This window comes from Schistocerca nitens, chromosome 1, assembly GCF_023898315.1.
Source record: "Schistocerca nitens isolate TAMUIC-IGC-003100 chromosome 1, iqSchNite1.1, whole genome shotgun sequence".
Taxonomy (NCBI): Eukaryota; Metazoa; Arthropoda; class Insecta; order Orthoptera; family Acrididae; genus Schistocerca; species Schistocerca nitens.
The window spans coordinates 1,014,793,699-1,014,813,394 of NC_064614.1; the positions used below are offsets into that span (position 1 = coordinate 1,014,793,699).

Genomic DNA, 19,696 nt, shown 5'->3' on the forward strand with positions numbered 1-19,696 from the left:
TGACCCTTTGATAAATCCGATAGGATTACAAGACAAACCATCCAAAAATAGTGTGAGATTAGTTATGGTCAGTGAAAAAAAAGTCAATGATAATAATAAAAAAACAGACAGAAAGGGCGTAGGATAAGAGAAATAACAGATCAGAGATACCATAGACAATGTTATTAAATAGAAGATGGTATAATAACATTCTCTGTTTGATCCTTGAAGGCACAAAGGTACCTAGGACACCATCTTACAGGCGGTAAGTATAAATTAGCAGAATAAAATAGGATGTGTAATCTGAAAATCCTAATATATGGACATTCTGTAAGAGGCTTTTATCTCACGACTGGTGATAAAGATATCAAGTTGCCACAAGCTTTACCTTCCAGGTCAATTACTCTGTATGTCCTGGTAGAGTGTTGCTCTGTAATATGCTTTATTAAGAAGTCTATAGTTAATTGCCTACTTAAATTTTACAGTTTTTACATTACACTTTTATTTTCCCCTGAAGTGTGTATTTTAATGTGTGTTTTACAAACAGGGACATTAGCTGTCACATTGTATGGATTACCTTGGCTTGTACTGGTTGTGGTCCCAATGGTGCCCATCTACTATCGCTTGCAAGCTACATACCGTCTATCAGCACGAGAACTGAAGCGCCTTTCAAGTATTACTCTTTCACCTGTCTACAGCCATTTTTCTGAGTCTCTGGCTGGTCGCACAACTGTGAGAGCTCTTGGAGGAATTTCCAGGTACTGCATAATTTATTAGTATCTAATGCTATTATTTTAAAAATTTCATCTTCTTTTACCCTTCCAACTTGAGGTTTAGTGACCATCCGACATAGTGTCGCTTAACAACAGTTGTTTGTGGGGCCATAAAGACCTGACTTATTCCAAATTTTGTGATAGTTCACCCTTTTGCAAATTTATATGCACTTTAATACATCGGATCCTAAAAGCAATGCACACTGTAAGCCATGTGTATCTTACATCAATATACTAGAGGGAAACATTCCACGTGGGAAAAATATACCTAAAAACAAAGATGATGTGACTTACCGAACGAAAGTGCTGGCAGTTCGATAGACACACAAACAAACACAAACACACACACAAAATTCAAGCTTTCGCAACAAACTGTTGCCTCATCAGGAAAGAGGGAAGGCGAGGGAAAGACGAAAGGATGTGGGTTTTAGGGGAGAGGGTAAGGAGTCATTCCAATTCTGGGAGCGGAAAGACTTACCTTAGGGGGAAAAAAGGACAGGTATACACTCGCACACACACACATATCCATCCACACATATACAGACACAAGCAGACATCTCACAAGCAGACATATTTTCAGAAAGAGAAAATAAGACGACAGAAAAGATTTCGAAATGCAACAGTGACAATAACAAACGTAATTGTTGGGTTCAAATTACTGATATCAATATAATAGAGGGAAACATTCCACATGGGAAAAATATATCTAAAAACAAAGATGATGTGACTTACCGAACGAAAGTGCTGGCAGGTCGATAGACACACAAACAAACACAAACACACACACAAAATTCAAGCTTTCACAACAAACTGTTGCCTCATCAGGAAAGAGGGAAGGAGAGGGAAAGACGAAAGGATGCGGGTTTTAGGGGAGAGGGTAAGGAGTCATTCCAATCCCGGGAGCGGAAAGACTTACCTTAGGGGAAAAAAAGGACGGGTATACACTCGCGCACACACACACACATATCCATCCACACATATACAGACACAAGCAGACATCTCACAAGCAGACATTGAAAATATGTCTGCTTGTGAGATGTCTGCTTGTGTCTGTATATGTGTGGATGGATATGTGTGTGTGTGCGAGTGTATACCCGTCCTTTTTTTCCCCTAAGGTAAGTCTTTCCGCTCCCGGGATTGGAATGACTCCTTACCCTCTCCCCTAAAACCCACATCCTTTTGTCTTTCCCTCTCCTTCCCTCTTTCCTGATGAGGCAACAGTTTGTTGCGAAAGCTTGAATTTTGTGTGTGTGTTTGTGTTTGTTTGTGTGTCTATCGACCTGCCAGCGCTTTCGTTCGGTAAGTCACATCATCTTTGTTTTTAGATATATTACATCAATATACCATAGCCTCAACTACAAATTTGAGGATGACATGAACCACATCACTGTGAATGCTTCTCACACCATTGTGGAGACTGTGTCTCTCTTTTAACAATATGACAAGCCTAAGATACCGGGATGGTTCCTTTCAAAGGGCACGGCCGACTTCCTTCCCCGTCCTTCCCTAATCCGATGAGACCGATGACCTCGCTGTCTGGTCTCCTTCCCCAAAACAACCCCAACCCCCAAGCCTAAGATAGAGGAGTGTATGTAACATGTAAATGCAGGGCTTGAGGAGTCACGCAACAGAGGGGGAGATCACACGTAGATTTGATTGATGCATCATCCTTAATATGGTTGCACCACACCTGTCGTGGTTTACATATTAATGCCTCATTTCTGATATACTGTTACTTGAAAAACTAATTTCCAGAAGTGTTCAGTGTAACCAGAGCACTGTCTGTCCAATCCCTGTGATTATCAATATTTTCACCAGGATTTGCAGGATAAATTACTATTGCTGCATAACTGTAGGCACAGTTACATCAATCACTGGAGGAGTGGGAAGGGACATCTTGCATGGTACAAGGGAGGACATTCATAATACCTTCGGACTTCTTAAATAAGAAAGATGAACTTTTCATTTCACTACATGAAATAGAAAAAACATAAAGGTATTTCTACAGACTTGCTGTGCATAACAGAACATCATTTTGAAGTCCAAGGAATTGAGGAGAAGCACCTAGATGGATACAAGCTAGTATTACACTACTGTGGGTATAATACAGACAGGGTGTATAAAAAAGAATCATCTGATTTTAGAAAATCATAACTATTATGTTCTTTGAGATATGTGCATGAACAGCATACTGTTGGAAAGAGCAAACTCTTTGAGTTTTACGTGGTTCCCACTAGGTAGTGGCCATGTGTGCCCACTTCAGTTCTAGTAAAAATGCGGTCGAGACAACAGAAAGCATTTTATGTCCTACATTTTGCGCAGTGCAGGTCAGTGTGACTTTTGTACTAGGTATGGTGTGGGTCCTCCTACAGCACAAAGCTTTAGATGATGGCATGAACAATTCTCAGTAACAGGTTGTTGGCGGGCCATCCCTGAGTGTCTGACACAGATGTCAAACGCATTGGCCATAGTTTCACAAGGAGTCTGCAGAAATCCATTCGCCATTTAGCTTGACAGCTCAACATGGCCCCAATGTCCATCTGGCATGTGTTGCATTGACAGTTACACATGAAACTATACATAATTCAGCTGCTGCAAGCTTTTCATGGAGGTGACAGACAACAGTGTGGGGAGCTCTGTTATTTCGTTCTTGGCAAGATGGAGGATGACCGTTTTCTTCCATGCTTAGTGTTTAGTGATGAAGAAACATTCCATTTAAATGGAAAGGTGAACTGTCATAACGTGAGAATATGGGGTACGGAAAAGCCACATGAAGCTGAAGCTGTACAACATGAGAGGGGATGTCCAAGGTTTAACATGTTTTGTGCAGTTTACGGAAAAAGGTGTATGGTCCACTTTTCTTTGCCGAGAACACTGTTACAGGAAGCACATATCTCCATATGCTTGAGATCGTGCTTTTTCACAGTTGGAGAGTGATTTGAACAACTTAATTTACCGACAGATTGGGGCACTGCCACACTGGCATCTTCGAGCACAGGAATTTTTAAATCAAAGGATTACTGAACAATGGATGCATCTCAGTGGACCAAATGATTCAGTCTTACATTACTGGCCTTCAAGGTCACCAGACGTAACTTTATGTGATTATTTCTTGTGGGGCTTTATAAAAGACTCTGTTTATGTGCCTCTATTACCAACAACAATGAATGAATTAAGACATCACATAGCAGCAGCTGTGGAAGCTGTAACTCAAGACATGCTCACTGCAGTGAGTGAACAATTTTAATACCACATTGACATATGCTGTGCATCTCAAGGGGCATATATTGAACACCTATAAAAGAAAAACTTTTGAGTTTACTGTTCATTATTAGTTTCAGAAATATAGACGTGCCAGATCGGATGATTCTTTTTGATACACTCTGTAAAAGTGGAATGTAGTCTGAGACCATACACATAAATGAGTATTGCATTTAATGGCTCTTTAAGTGCTATACTTCAGTAAGTGACTTGAAAACATACAAACAGTGGTTCTGACAATGTACAGACCTGCAACAGCTAATATTTTAAACTTTGTTAAGAAATTAGGAAAGACGCTAAAGACTTAGTGGAAATATTGTGTATGTGAAAATTTCAATGTTTGTTCCATCTCAGATAGTGGTGGTCTGGGACACTTATACACTCTTGAGCAGGAGAAGTTCAACCATTTGATATTTATTTCATCTTCATTCTATTAAAGCTAGATGTTTGTAAACCTCAGTAGTAAATTCAGTAGTTCCTGGAGAACCTACTAGGGCTTAGCTCAAATCAGTTGATTAGAATGGCAGATACGGTATTGCTGACTGCTCAACAGAGAGCCAAGTAAGTTCTTTTGAATTCAGAAGTAGAGTATGGTTATTATACAGAGACATTTCCATCAACATTTCAACACAAGGTGGGCTCCTGCTAGAAACACATTGACAGTTTAAAATCAAGAAATGTTGGAACCAAAGCAGGCTCATCTGTCTCACATTCAATCACCTGAAAATATGGAAGCCATGAGAATGGCACCGCAACACAGCCACAGTAAATCAACAAGGAGAGCTGCAGCTGAACTTGGAATATCACATCACTCTATTTGGCACATTTTTCATTCAGACCTTAATTTATTCCTATATAAAATTCGAGTGCTCCATACTCTTCTTTAGCAGCAGAAAGAAGCAGACAGTCATAATTTTGCTGCTTGGGTAATGCAGAGGGAAGTGAAGGATTCCTGCTCGACATCTGGTTCTTTGATGAGTTGTACATCCATGTCAGTGGCATGGTCAGTAAACAAAATGTGAGGTTTTGGGCTATTAAACGTCCAGTGACCTTCATGAAATGCACAATTACTGTCAAGAAGAGTCTGTCTGAGCTGCCATATCAAGCTGTGGATTAATCGGACCTTTCTTTTTTGACAAAACAGTCAGTTCTTAATGATACATGGGCATGTTGCGAAAGTTCCTTCCTGCACTTTATGCCACTCTGCGACCAACACACACACAATGGTTTATGCAGGATGGAGCCTACCCACACATAGCCAGTGTTGTTCTTAACTGACACCAATCCCTGAAATTACTTTCTGTGAGGATATTTAAAAGGACTCTTCTGTTAGCATCCTGTAGATCTAGTGGAACTCAGAACCCACATTAAGAAAAGGGGGAAAAACAATCAGTGAAGATCTGTGCCTGCAAGTAGTGCAAAATATGAGTGTCTTGAACAGAAATAATGCAGAATTGAACACGGACTGAATTTACATTGATTCTCAATGAGTTTGTTATTCTAGATTTATGAAGTTCATAATGTTATGTGTCATAATATTCAAATAAATGTAAGTATAAATGGTTCAGCATCTCCAGTGCCCCTCTGTATTTGTTGATGTTTTGTTTTGCATTGAACATCTGCAACAAGAGTAGCAGGACATGGTACAACAGCAAAGGATGATTATTTCAAGTCCAACTGTCTTTCTGAAGTAGACCTGAGCTTCGTAACAAATGATTTATTTGACAATGGTAATGGTGGTGAAATGACAGTAGAAAGCATCCATAAGAGAAACATGATATTTCACACAACGATAAATGGTGAATGAGTTACGCTATTCAGAGAGAATCTACAGGATGAATGATGGAAAGGAATTTGCTGAGGACACACGGTAGATGAGAATTAAATCTTTCCTAAAAATTATTCTTACAACATTATGAATCCAGTTTTCCTTTACAATGAGTCAGGAAAATTTAAATTAGAAGCCAAGAGAAATGGTGGCTGACATCTAGGATAAGAGAAAGCTTTATTTATTTGATGTAGAGGGCTAGCTCTAGTAAAGAATTAAAGAGGCAATATGGGCAGTATTCAAAAATTGTTCACTGTGTCACCAAAAAGACAATAACCATGTATTTTCCACCAAAAACTCCAAGGTCAAAGCAAAGGTTATTTGTAGCATAATTAGGCATGAAGTGCATAAATTCAGCAAGGCAAATGATAATCCCCTCTCTGATGAATGTGGCACTGAAGCAAGTTGGTGTTGGTGTTGTCGTTGTCGTTGACGTCGCCACTGCTGTCGTCGTTATGATCTTCAGCCCAAAGAATGGTTTGAAGCAGCTCTGTATGTTAAATAGTTTAAATGGTCAGTCCTGTGCAAGCCTCAAAATCTCTGCAGAATTTGCTGCAATGTGCATCCATTTGAAATGGCTTATTATGTTCAAGCCTTGGTCTCCCTCTACAATCTTTACCTCTTACACTTCCTTCCATTACCAAACTGACAATTCCATGTCACATAAGTATGTTTTCTATCACCCAACACCTTCTTTCTGTTACATTTTGTCATAAATTGCTTTTTTCCCTAGTCAAATTCAGTATCTCCTCATTAGTAACCTGCTCTACCTACATAATCTTCAGCATTTTCTGTTGTACCACATTTCAAAAGCTTCTATGTACATGTTTCATTTCCATACAAGACTTCACTCCTCTCAAATATTTTCAGAAAAGACGTCCTAACACTTAGATTGATATTAGATGTTAGCTAATTCTTTTTCATAAATGCTTTCTTGCTGTTACCAGTCTGCATTTTATATCATCTCCATGTTGGCCATCATAAGCTATTTTGCTTCCCAAATAACAAAACCCATATATTACTTTATTATTCTCTTGTTCTCTGAATTGCGTGCTACCCACATTTCACTTCCACATAGAGCTACACTCCAGATAAATACATTCGGAAAAGACTTCCCAATGCTTAAATTGGTATTAGATGTTAACAAATTCTTTTTTAAAATGCTTCCTTGCTATTGCCACTCTGCATTTAATATCCTCCTTACATCGGCCATAATCGCTTATTTTGCTACTCAAATAACAAAACTCATCTAGTACTTTTAGTCTCTCATTTCTTACTCTCTTTTCTATAGAATTGCGTGATTTAATTCAGCCACGTTGCGTTACCCTTATTTTACTTTTGTTGACATTCAAATTATAATCTTTTTTCAAGACACTATTAATTCTGTTCAGCTGCTCTTCCAAATTTTCTTCTACAGAATTACAATGTCACTGACAAACTTTAAAGTTCATATTTTTTCTCCCTGAATTTTAGTTCCCTATCCAAATTCCTCCTTGGTTTCATTTACTTCTTGCTCAACGTACATATTGAATAACACTGGGGAAGGCTACAACCCTATCTCACTCCCTTTCATACCCTTTTGACTCATATAGCTGCAGTCTGCTTTCTGTACAGATTATAAATAACATTTCACTTCTCATATCTTATCCCTGCTATATTCAAAATTTCAAAGAATGTAGCCCAGTCAGCACTGTCAAAAGTTTCCTCTAAATCAACAAATGTGGAAAACATGTTGTTGTTGTCTTCAGTCCTGAGACTGGTTTGATGCAGCTCTCCATGCTACTCTATCCTGTGCAAGCTTCTTCATCTCCCAGTACTTACTGCAGCCTACATCCTTCTGAATCTGCTTAGTGTATTCATCTCTTGGACTCCGTCTACAATTTTTACCCTCCACGCTGCCCTCCAATGCTAAATTTGTGATCCCTTGATGCCTCAGAACATGTCCTACCAACCGGCCCCTTCTTCTTGTCAAGTTGTGCCACAAACTCCTCTACTCCCCAATTCTATTCAATACCTCCTCATTAGTTATGTGATCTACCCATCTAATCTTCAGCATTCTTCTGTAGCACCACATTTCGAAAGCTTCTATTCTCTTCTTGTCCAAACTATTTATCATCCACGTTTCTCTTCCATACATGGCTACACTCCATACAAATACATTCAGAAACTACTTCCTCACACTTAAATCTATACTCGATGTTAACAAATTTCTCTTCGTCAGAAACGCTTTCCTTGCCATTGCCAGTCTACATTTTATATCCTCTCTACTTCGACCATCATCAGTTATTTTACTCCCCAAATAGCAAAACTCCTTTACTACTTTAAGTGTCTCATTTCCTAATCTAATTCCCTCAGCATCACCTGACTTAATTCGACTACATTCCATTATCCTCATTTTGCTTTTGTTGATGTTCATCTTATATCCTCCTTTCAAGACACTGTCCGTTCCGTTCAGCTGCTCTTCCAAGTCCTTTGCTGTCTCTGACAGAATTACAATGTCATCGGCGAATCTCAAAGTTTTTATTTCTTCTCCATGGATTTTAATACCTACTCCGAATTTTTCTTTTGTTTCCTTTACTGCTTGCTCAATAGACAGATTGAATAACATCGGGGAGAGGCTACAACCCTGTCTCACTCCCTTCCCAACCGCTGCTTGCCTTTCATGCCCCTCGACTCTTATAACTGCCATCTGGTTTCTGTAAAAATTGTAAATAGCCTTTCGCTCCCTGTATTTTACCCCTGCCACCTTTAGAATTTGAAAGAGAGTATTTCAGTCAACATTGTCAAAAGCTTTCTCTAAATCTACAAATGCTAGAAACGTAGGTTTTCCTTTCCTTAATCTATTTTCTAAGATAAGTCGTAGGGTCAGTATTGCCTCACATGTTCCAACATTTCTGCGGAATCCAAACTGATCTTCCCCGAGGTCGGCTTCTACCAGTTTTTCCATTCGTCTGCAAAGAATTCGCGTTAGTATTTTGCAGCAGTGACTTATTAAACTGATAGTTCGGTAATTTTCACATCTGTCAACACCTGCTTTCTTTGGGATTGGAATTATTATATTCTTCTTGAAGTCTGAGGGTATTTCACCTGTCTCATACATCTCGCTCACCAGATGGTAGAGTTTTATCAGGACTGGCTCTCCCAAGGCCGTCAGTAGTTCCAATGGAATGTTGTCTACTCCTGGGGCCTTGTTTCGACTTAGGTCTTTCAGTGTTCTGTCAAATTCTTCACGCAGTATCATGTCTCCCATTTCATCTTCTTCTACATCCTCTTCAATTTCCATTGTCCTCAAGTACATCGCCCTTGTATAGACCCCCTATATACTCCTTCCACCTTTCTGCTTTCCCTTCTTTGCTTAGAACTGAGTTTCCATCTGAGCTCTTGATATTCATGCAAGTGGTTCTCCTTTCTCCAAAGGTGCCTTTAATTTTCCTGTAGGCAGTATCTATCTTACCCCTCATGAGATAAGTCTCTACATCCTTACATTTGTCCTCTAGCCATCCCTGCTTAGCCATTTTGCACTTCCTGTCAATCTCATTTTTGAGACGTTTGTATTCCTTTACTTCATTTACTTTACTGCTTCATTTACTGCGTTTTTATATTTTCTCGTTTCATCAATTAAATTCAATATTTCTTCTGTTACCCAAGGATTTCTACTAACCCTTGTCTTTTGACCTACTTGATCCTCTGCTGCCTTCACTACTTCATCCCTCAGAGCTACCCATTCTTCTTCTACTGTATTTCTTTCCCCCATTCCTGTCAATTGTTGCCTTATGCTCTCCCTGAAACTCTGTACAACCTCTGGTTTAGTCAGTTTATCCAGGTACTGCTCCTTAAATTCCCACCTTTTTGTAGTTTCTTCAGTTTTAATCTACAGTTCATAACCAATAGATTGTGGTTAGAGTCCACATCTGCCCCTGTAAATGTCTTACAATTTAAAACCTGGTTCCTAAATCTCTGTCTTACCATTATATAATCTATCTGAAACCTTCTAGTATCTCCAGGATTCTTCCAGGTATACAACCTTCTTTTATGATTCTTGAACCATGTGTTAGCTATGATTAAGCTATGCTCTGTGCAAATTTCTACCAGACGGCTTCCTCTTTCATTTCTCTCCCCCAATCCATATTCACCCACTATGTTTCCTTCTCTCCCTTTTCCTACTCTCGACCCATGACTATTAAATTTTTGTCTCCCTTCACTACCTGAATAATTTATTTTATCTCATCATACATTTCATCAATTTCTTCATCATCTGCAGAGCCAGTTGGCATATAAACTTGTACTACTGTAGTAGGCATGGGCTTCGTGTCTATCTTGGCCACAATAATGCATTCACTATGCTGTTTGTAGTAGCTTACCTGCACTCCTATTTTTTTATTCTTTATTAAACCTACTCCTTCATTACCCCTATTTGATTTTGTATTTATAACCCTGTATTCACCTGACCAAAAGTCTTGTTCCTCCTGCCACCGAACTTCACTAATTCCCACTATATCTAACTTTAACAGATCCATTTCCCTTTTTAAATTTTCTAACCTACCTGCCCGATTAAGGGATCTGACATTCCACACTCCGATCCGTAGAATGCCAGTTTTCTTTCTCCTGATAACAACATCCTCTTGAGTAGTCCCCGCCCGGAGATCCGAATGGGGGACTATTTTACCTCCGGAATATTTGACCCAAGAGGACGCCATCATCATTTAATCATACAGTAAAGCTGCATGTCCTCGGGAAAAATTACGGCTGTAGTTTCCCCTTGCTTTCAGCCGTTCGCAGTACCAGCACAGCAAGGCCGTTTTGGTTAATGTTACAAGGCCAGATCAGTCAATAATCCAGACTGTTGCCCCTGCAACTACTGAAAAGGCTGCTGCCCCTCTTCAGGAACTACACGTTTGTCTGGCCTCCGTTGTGGTTGCACCTACGGTACAGCCATCTGTATCGCTGAGGCAGCAAGCCTCCCCACCAACGGCAAGGTCCATGGTTCATGGGGGTAAGGTGGAAAACATAGGTTTCCCTTTCTTCACCCTATCGTCTTGCATAAGTCATCAGTCAGTATTGCTACACGTGTTCCTGCATTTCTTGGGAACCCAAACTAACCTTTCCTGAGGTCGGCTTCTAAGAGCTTTTGCTTTCTTCTCTGCAGATAATTCATGCCAATATGTTGCAACCTAGAATTATCAAACTGATGGTTCGGTGGTATTCACATTGTTCAGCACCTGCCTTTTTGGAAGTGGTCTTCTTAGATTCTTCCTGAAGTCTGTGGGAGTTTCATCTTCATTCATTTCCTCTCTTTCTATAAAATTATCCTCAAGTTTCTTTCCATTCTGTAGATCTTTTATATACTCGTTCTACTTTCCAGCTTTCTCTTCTATGTTTAGTACTGGCTTGCCATGTTGGATCTTGATAGTCATACACATCCTACTCTTTTCTCCAAAGATAACTGTAATTTTTCTGTAGGTGGTGGCAACTAGTTTTCCCCTAGCTATGCATGTTTCTACAGCAGAGCCATTCTTGCTTAGTCATATTGCACTTTCTGTCAATCTGACAACCTTTACTCTCTTCCACCTGCCTTGTTTGCTGCATTTTTATATTTTCTCCTTTAATAAATGAATTCAGTGTCTTCTGTGTTATACAGAAATTTCTACTGGGCCTTGCGTTATTACCAACGTGATCCTCTGCTGCCTTCCCTGTTTCATATCTCAAAGGTACCCAATCATCTTCCCACCTTCTATTCTATTCCTCTCCCTGGTTTCTGTCCAACATTGTCTGACACTCCCACTTAAACTCTCAACAACCTCTCGTTCCTTCAGTTAATGCAGGTCTCTTCTCCTCAATTTCCTCTCTTTTCGCAATTTCTTCACTTTCAGTATGCAGTTTATAACCAATAAATTATGGTCAGAGTCCACATCTAACCCTGGATATGTCGTATAGTTTAAAACCTGGTTTTGAAATCTCTGAATTACCATTATATAATCAATCTGAAACCTTAAAGTTTACCCAGGTCTTTTGTATAAGACGTTCTGCAATAATTCTTAAACCAAATGGAAGCAATGACTAAATTTTGCTCTGTGCAAAATTCTAATAGGCAACTTCATTTTTTATTACTTTCCCCCAGTCCATGTTTTCCTAAGTTTTTCTCTCTTTTTCATACTGCTGAATTCTTTTCACCCATCCCAATTAAATTTGTGTCTCCCTTAATTATGTGAACAATATTGTAGAAAGAATAGCTTGTTACTCACTGTAAAGATGGCACATTGAGTTACAAGCAGACACAATGAAAAGACTGTTACACATTTATCTTCTGGCCAATGTCTTACTCAGAAAAGAAAACATGCACACATTCACGCAAGCAAGCATATGTCATGCACGTATGAGCACTATCTCCAGCCACTCAGGACATGAACATTGTTGATATTCCAACCTTGACTTCTCATTGTTTGATTTTAATTATATGAATAATTTCATTTATCTGATCATACGTTCATTCAATCTCTTCATCATCTGCAGAGCTAGTTGGTGTAAAACTTGTACTACTATGGTAGGTTTGATTTTGTGTCTATGATAATGCTTTCACTACACTGTTCACAGTAGCTTAGCCACATTTCTGTTTTCATATTCATTATTAAGCTTATTCCTGTGTTACCCATGTTTGAATCTGTGTTGATAACCCTGTACTGACCTAACCAGAATTCTTTTTCTTCTTGCCACCACACTTCTGTAATTCCTGCTGTATCTAGTTTCAACTTATCCATTTTCAGTTTTAAATCCTCTAACCTACTTAACATTCCACACTCTGACCTGTAGAATGCCAATTATCTTTTTCCTGGTGATGACATCCACCTGAGTATTCCCTGCCCTGAGATCTGAATGGGGGATAATTTTACAACTGGAATTTTTTTACCCAAGATGATGGCATCATCATTAAGTCATATAGTAGAAATTCGTGCCCTCAGGAAATAATAGAGGCTGTAGTTTCTCATAGTTTTGATGCATTGACTGTACCAGTATAGCAAGGCTGTGTTGGCTAATGTTACAAACCAGATCAGGTAATCATCCAGACTATTGCCTCGGCAGCTACTGAGAAGGCTGCTGCCTCTCTTCAGGAAGCACTGTGTTGTTGCAGCTGCAATACTGCTGTCTGTATCACTGAGGTACACACACCTCCCCACATCTGCAAGGTTTGTGTTTATGTTGATAAGATAGCACTCCACCTAGTCTGTTTTTCACAGACCCAAAAATGCAGAAAACTGCATATAATAGCACAGAGCACTGTTAAATACTTGCCGAATACTTTGAAGAACTACATAACTGTGATCCACCGAAAGAAAAATTAAATTTCGATATTGTAAACCCAACACCACCGGACTCAAAGCCGCCAATCACAGAAGAAATAAAAGCAATCATAAAAGACCTTAAAATAATAAAGCACCTGGAGAGGATAATATAGTTGCTGAACTATGGAAGTACTATAGTGACATGATAAATGTCTATAAGAAACACTCAAAGAAATCTGGACAACACACAGCTTACCACCAGAATGGACATCTGCACTAATACATCCACTACATAAAAAAGGGAAGAAAACAGACCCTAACAATTATAGGGGAATCTCCCTCTTACCAGTGACCTATATGAGAAATAAACTGCTTGATATCTTAAAAGAATTGGGACTCGATACTAAAACAACTGAAATAATTAAAGCAACTTTGACAAATACAAAATCAAAAGTAAAATTTAGGGGAGAGCTCTCAATATCATTTGAAACCAATTCGGGTGTTCGACAGGGAGATGGTTTGTCACCTCTGCATTTCAATTGTGTGTTAGAGAAGGTAGTTCAGGAATGGAGGAAGACCATCAATACTAAAGGGATTCAACTAGGAAGAAATCCAAACAAGATCACTGTCAACTGTTTAGCCTTCGCAGATAACATGGCATTGATTACAGATTCGCCAGATAATGCCCAAGAACAAATAAGATAACTGCAACAACAAGCAGCCAAAGTAGGACTACAAATATCCTTTGAAAAAACAAAGTTCATGACAAACATCTTTGGGCCCCTCAAAGTATTGCAGTTGACAACAATACAATACACGAAACAGATTCCTTTAAATACCTAGGAAAGTGGATTACATACAGTGCATAAGAAAAGACAGCTATAGAAACTAGAGTGCACAAAATGGAAAGAGTGTTTAATAAGACCAAAAACGTTTATGACAAAAAATCCTTGTCCTGGAACACAAAATCAAGACACTACCAAACAGTAGCCGGACTTGAAGCTCTGTATATGGCAGAAACACTTAAACTAACAAGAAATGGAGACCTTGAGAAACTAGAGAAGGTCAAAAGAAGAATTTTAAGGAAAATACTGGGAGCTAAAAGAAATGATAATTTGAATACAGGTTAAGACCAAACAGAGAGCTATACTTGAAAACTGGAAAACTAACTGATGTAATGAGGAAGAGAAGACTACAGTTTTTTGGACATATATTCAGAATGGATGACAACAGATTAACCAAGCGGATATTCACATTACTCAGTAGCTACAAATCCAAGCCCGCATGGTTTATAGAGACTGAAAAGGACATGGAAAACACTGGAATTACAATAGACACAACAGAAAACAGAACACTTTTGAGAAAGGCAGTTCAAAAGGCATAATTTCAGGAGAGAAAGAAAACAACTAGACAAAAGTGGACTCAAGAAGAAAGAGAACAACACTCTAAAAGGATGAAGGAAATTTGGAAACTAAGGAAATCTAATTACAATGAAGAGTAGCCAAAGTCGATTCATTGTACCCTCCAAATGGGTTATTCGAAAGGAGGAGGAGGAGGAGGAGAAGAAAGCAAGCAGTGAGAGGGGGAGCAGGTGTCACATGGCATTAAACTAAAATCTTTGGCTACTAAATCCAGTGAATCCTTCCTTAAAGTAGCTGATAAAGAAAAATGTGGTTAATGGAATGCAGATCCATTAGATTACTTAGCTCCATCATATGATTTGATTATATCCAAAACCAGGTATTAGTTTTCTCAAGTTATCTATTAGACAATCACATACATAGTTAAATCATTGAAAAGCAGTAACTTTTCTGCATGTGGTGGTATTTCAACTAAAGTACTAAAATCTTGTGCTGACTTGGTAGTACTACTTTTGTGTTACTTTTGTAACCACTTGAGGTGTATTTCCTGAAAGATTGAAGTATGCAGAAGTAACACCCATTTATAAAATTGGAGCTTAGCAAATGATGTTCAGTTGTATTAGACCCATTTCCCATCATTCCTGTGTTTTCAAAATTTCTTTAGAAGTTAACCCACAATGGAACACTGAACCACCTCCCTGAGAATAACATTTTAACATTAACTCAGTTTGTCTTTCATAAAGATTTCTCTGCTGAGACAGCAATATATAATGTCATGTACCCAGTTCTGGTAGAACTAAACAAGAAAAATTACCCTGTTGGCATTTTCTTTACTGTTCTAAAGGCCTAAATTTGTAGTCTGTGAAAGTATACTTCTGAAACTAAAATGGTATGTCATTCAAGGCATTGCCTTTGCATTGATGTGGATTATATCATAAAGCTAAAAACAGATATTAACGTTACCAAGTTATACATGTGGAGGCAGACTAAATTCAGAATGAGAAAACATTTATTATGGTATCATACTTTGTCCACTCCTATTATTGACTTCAGTAATGATTTATTGGAGACAATAGACAGATCTTCAAAAACTGTGATTTTTCTAATGTTGCTAGCATACTAATATGAGGGCTATTCAGAAAGTAGGGAACGTTTTGGCATTAAAAAAAAAAAAAAACTGAATACAAGAAATACATTTTATTATATACATCTGAAAGAACGACTGACATACTACTTTTCCACATAGTCACCAAACACATTGAGGCCCTTATCATAGCAGTGAACAAGCTTTGAAAGACTTTCGTCATAAAATTCTGCCACCTGAGACTTCAGCCAGTGAGTCATGCCTGCCTGGAGTTCCACGTCGTCATCAAAGCACTGTGTTGCAAACCAGTTCTTCATCTTGGGAAACAAATGGAAGTTGCTTGGTGCAAGATCTGGGCTGTAGGGTGGATGAGGGAAAATTTCCCATTTCAGTGAATGAAGGAGTTCCTTAGTGCGGTTAGCCGTGTGAGGTTGGGCATTGTTGTGCAAAAACAAAATTTTGGACGTCAGATTTCCTCGGTGTTTGTTTTGAACTGCTCTTCTAAGTCTGCAAAGTTTGACAGTACCGGGCAGAATGTTTGGTTGCTCCACATTCGAGAAAATCAATAACAAGCACACCTTGCATATCCCAAAACACTGTTGCCATCAAATTCCTTGCTGACAAGGTTTGCAAACATTTTCTTGGTTTTTGTGGGGACCTTGTGTGCCCCCACTTCATGGACTGTATTTTGTCTCAGAATTAACGTGTTTCACCCAAGTCTCGTCACTGGTTACGATTCGATCCAGTAATGAATCACCATGTTTGTGGTAGGCCTTAGGCCTCCAGAAATGTCAATGTTGCCCGCATTCGCTGTTCTTAATGGTGCTCTGTAAGCATTTTAGGCACCCATTGTCCACACTTCTGGGGTATCAGACAAAATATGTGACTGGATTGAAGATTTCTTGGCAAGGTGGATGCAGCATGGATGAGGAGTCATTGACATATGTAGGAGTAACTTCGGTTGCACCCCAGGTAAGTGTGATGAGTTCCTTATTGCTGATGCTGTATGTTAATAAACATGCAGCCAATGTTAATGGCAACCTCAGACGTTTTGCAGATAATGCAGTTATCTACAATGAAATACAGTCTGAATGAAGCTACGCAAATATTCTGTCAGACTTTGATAAGATTTCAAAGTGGTGCAGTGATTGGCATCTTGCTTTAAATGTTCAAAATAAACAAAAAACATAGTATCCTATGAATATAATATTAGTGAGTCACAGTTGGAGTCAGTAAACTCATAAAAATACTTGTGTGTAACACTTAGTGGGAATACGAAGTGGAATGACTACATAGGCTCAGTCACAGGTAAAGCAGGTAGCAAACTTTGCTCTATTGGTAGAATACTGGGGAAATGAAATCATTCTGAAAAGGAGATTGCTTGCAAATCACTCATACTACTCATGCTAGAATGTTACTCAAGTGTGTGGGACCCCGTACCAAATAAGATTGAAAATTTGCTTAAAAACTGAAATTCAGAAAATCCATTCAATTGAGGAACTCACAGAATTATTACTGATTAAACTCAGTAGCCTTGCATTTAGTTTTCCAGAGCTATAACAGCATGTGTCCTATTTTTGACCCTTTCTGTAACAGCTGAAAGAAGTTTTTCGAAATTAAAACTGATTAAAAACTATCTTAGGACTTCTATGAGCCAAGAACAGCTTTCAGACTTGTTAGTGCTGTCTATAGAGGCAGGACATCTCGAAGAAACTAAAATCATCTTCAGCTATGGATAATTTAATAAGTAAGTTTGCCAAAAAAAGGGCTGTACAGCAGGAACTCATGATGCATTATCCCATTGTAATCAAAGAAAACAGTAAAAACAACCTTCACATGTGACCAGTTTTTTCCATCTTGACTCTTCAGGCAGTTCGCACTGGGACAGTTGAACCTTGGTTTTGTCATCATACCCATATACCCATGTTTCCTCTCCTGTTATAATTTTTAGAAGTTTACTTCATTCAGAAAATGAAAACATACATCAGGAGCATGTACCAACAAGATGATAAATAATTTCGAGAATTGAATGTATAAAGCTCGTGAGATTAAAAAATTCCTGTTACTTTTTGATGTCACCTTGTACGGGGTTCTGTTCTTCATGCGCAGCATGGCCACATTTTCCACAAATTGTCCATCCATTGCTTGCTATGGTGGTGTGACCATAGTGCTGACACTTGAAACAGCTCATTGGATTTGGGGCACATAGTCTCAGTTTCAGGGAGAGGAATCCTGCAGTAACATTCTCAGGATGCATTTGAGAACTGAAGGTCACAATAAATACAGCTGCCTTTTTTCTAGTTCACAGTTTAGTCACTTTAATGTCCTAGCATAATAGAATACCCTTACATAAATCAAGAATGTGTGTAATTCAGTCACAAGACCTTTCACTTTTCTGTAATTGTTCCACTTGACACAGTGTGGCAGTTTCCACCAGTATTGTGACATTCCTTTTAATGTTTAACATATGTTAATGTGCAGAAACACATTCTGTTACTAATAGGCATTCTTTTTGCACTGAGCTATCTAGAGCACTTTTTGTGGAGTGGGTGTTACTAGTCTGAGATGATACACACATTCCATTGGAAGCATTATTTTGTGGTGAATTTGTCATGGTAGTTCCACAAGCAGCAAGGGATTTAAAAGTCCACTTACATAGAGCCCCATAACCTGGCTAAGCCTTATAAAAATGAGGTACAGTGGAATTTGCTTGTTAACGACTGTTTCACCCCAACAGCAGCCAACTGCATCGGCAGTTGCTCACTTTGAGGTTGAGAATTAAAAAAAAATTTTTTTTAAAGTAGAAGTTTGTGCCATCTTCATGATCCAGGCCATTAAGCCAAGCAACCCCTTCTCAGTCATACAGTATGCTTAACCCACACATCACACAGTGGTTGTTGAAGCTTGCACAGACCTTATAGTTTAGAGGACTAGTGGCACTAACCACCCACAGCTCAGGGACTCCAGGTTTGTCAAACCCATAAACAGCAAACAAAGACTGAGCTCCCTCATGTGCTTGCATTTGGCACAACTTATGAGGCACACGTAGCTTTTTGAATGCCAAGGATGTAACAAACATTGCTCACTGTCAAAGGCAGCAGCATGCACATTGCACATAGGAAAGGAGATATTTTTCATTAACTTCCTACATTTTAATGAGAAATGTTTGGATGCATATTTAACTATCACTCTATACTTGGTTAAAATCCCTGTTAAATATTCAAGTGCACACAACATACTGATCTTAGCCTCATTAGCAACTATCTAGTGAACTGACAGTTCCTTGGCAACAAAGTTACATTTTTTAATAACATGAATTGCAGATTGTTGAATGCCTTCCAATAGCCAGTACTGCTAATCAATTAGCTGTCAAATTTGGCATTATTATAGTATTACTTTACTTGAGTAACCCCCAAGGAATCAACAGCGAATCACAGATGGTACTTGCAAATAGTTTGCTTCAAGGTATCTTCAGCCCCCTCAAGGAATTTAGTACAGTTCTCTTATCACACATTCTTTCATCTCTAGCAGAAAAAATTCAGTGTACATGAAATATACCAATCTGCCCATGGACCTATGGGAACTGAATGATAAATGTGATGACTGTACTGAAAATCACAAGGTCTGCATGAGTGTTATTTCCATAATTGTTATCCATACTATCTTCGGTAGATAGCAAGTGTTTGAATTTTTTCCACCACAGTTCATAGAAGACTAAAATCTAACCACATGTAATAGTTTGCAGATTTTGATATGCAATTGAAAATTAAATTTTCTTGTATATGAACTGGTGAGGTAAATGTGCCTCATACTGATGAAAAACTAAGTTGGCATTTGTGCTGGGTTTGCAAAACCACCATTTAATATCTGGTGACTATTCCTCATGGTTCAACATGCATATACAATCTATTCCCTCCAACAATTCCTTGTACACCATATTGTTGATCACCCATCCATGGAGAAACTTTTTAATAATTGTGTTAGAGCAACAAGGCCCTTTGGGATTCCTGCTAGTTCCAACCTTTTAGAGACTCATATGGTAAAAGTCCTTTTAAAGAAGACACATCTAGTGTTCTTTTTAAATAATTTTAGCAATATTTTAATCAAGTGCCACGATTCTATTGCAGTGTACA

The 19,696-nt window shown here is 38.6% G+C and overlaps 1 protein-coding gene across 2 annotated transcripts in view; it reads left to right on the forward strand.

Annotated features, from left to right (window-relative positions):
- The window catches only part of LOC126196086 (ATP-binding cassette sub-family C member 10), a 369,743-nt gene that overhangs the window by 281,883 nt on the left and 68,164 nt on the right, over positions 1-19,696 (forward strand). For both annotated transcript variants that reach the window (XM_049934541.1, XM_049934540.1), the window contains exon 17: positions 527-737. In XM_049934541.1, the coding sequence (XP_049790498.1) occupies positions 527-737 (211 nt within the window). The remainder of the gene's footprint in view (positions 1-526; positions 738-19,696) is intronic.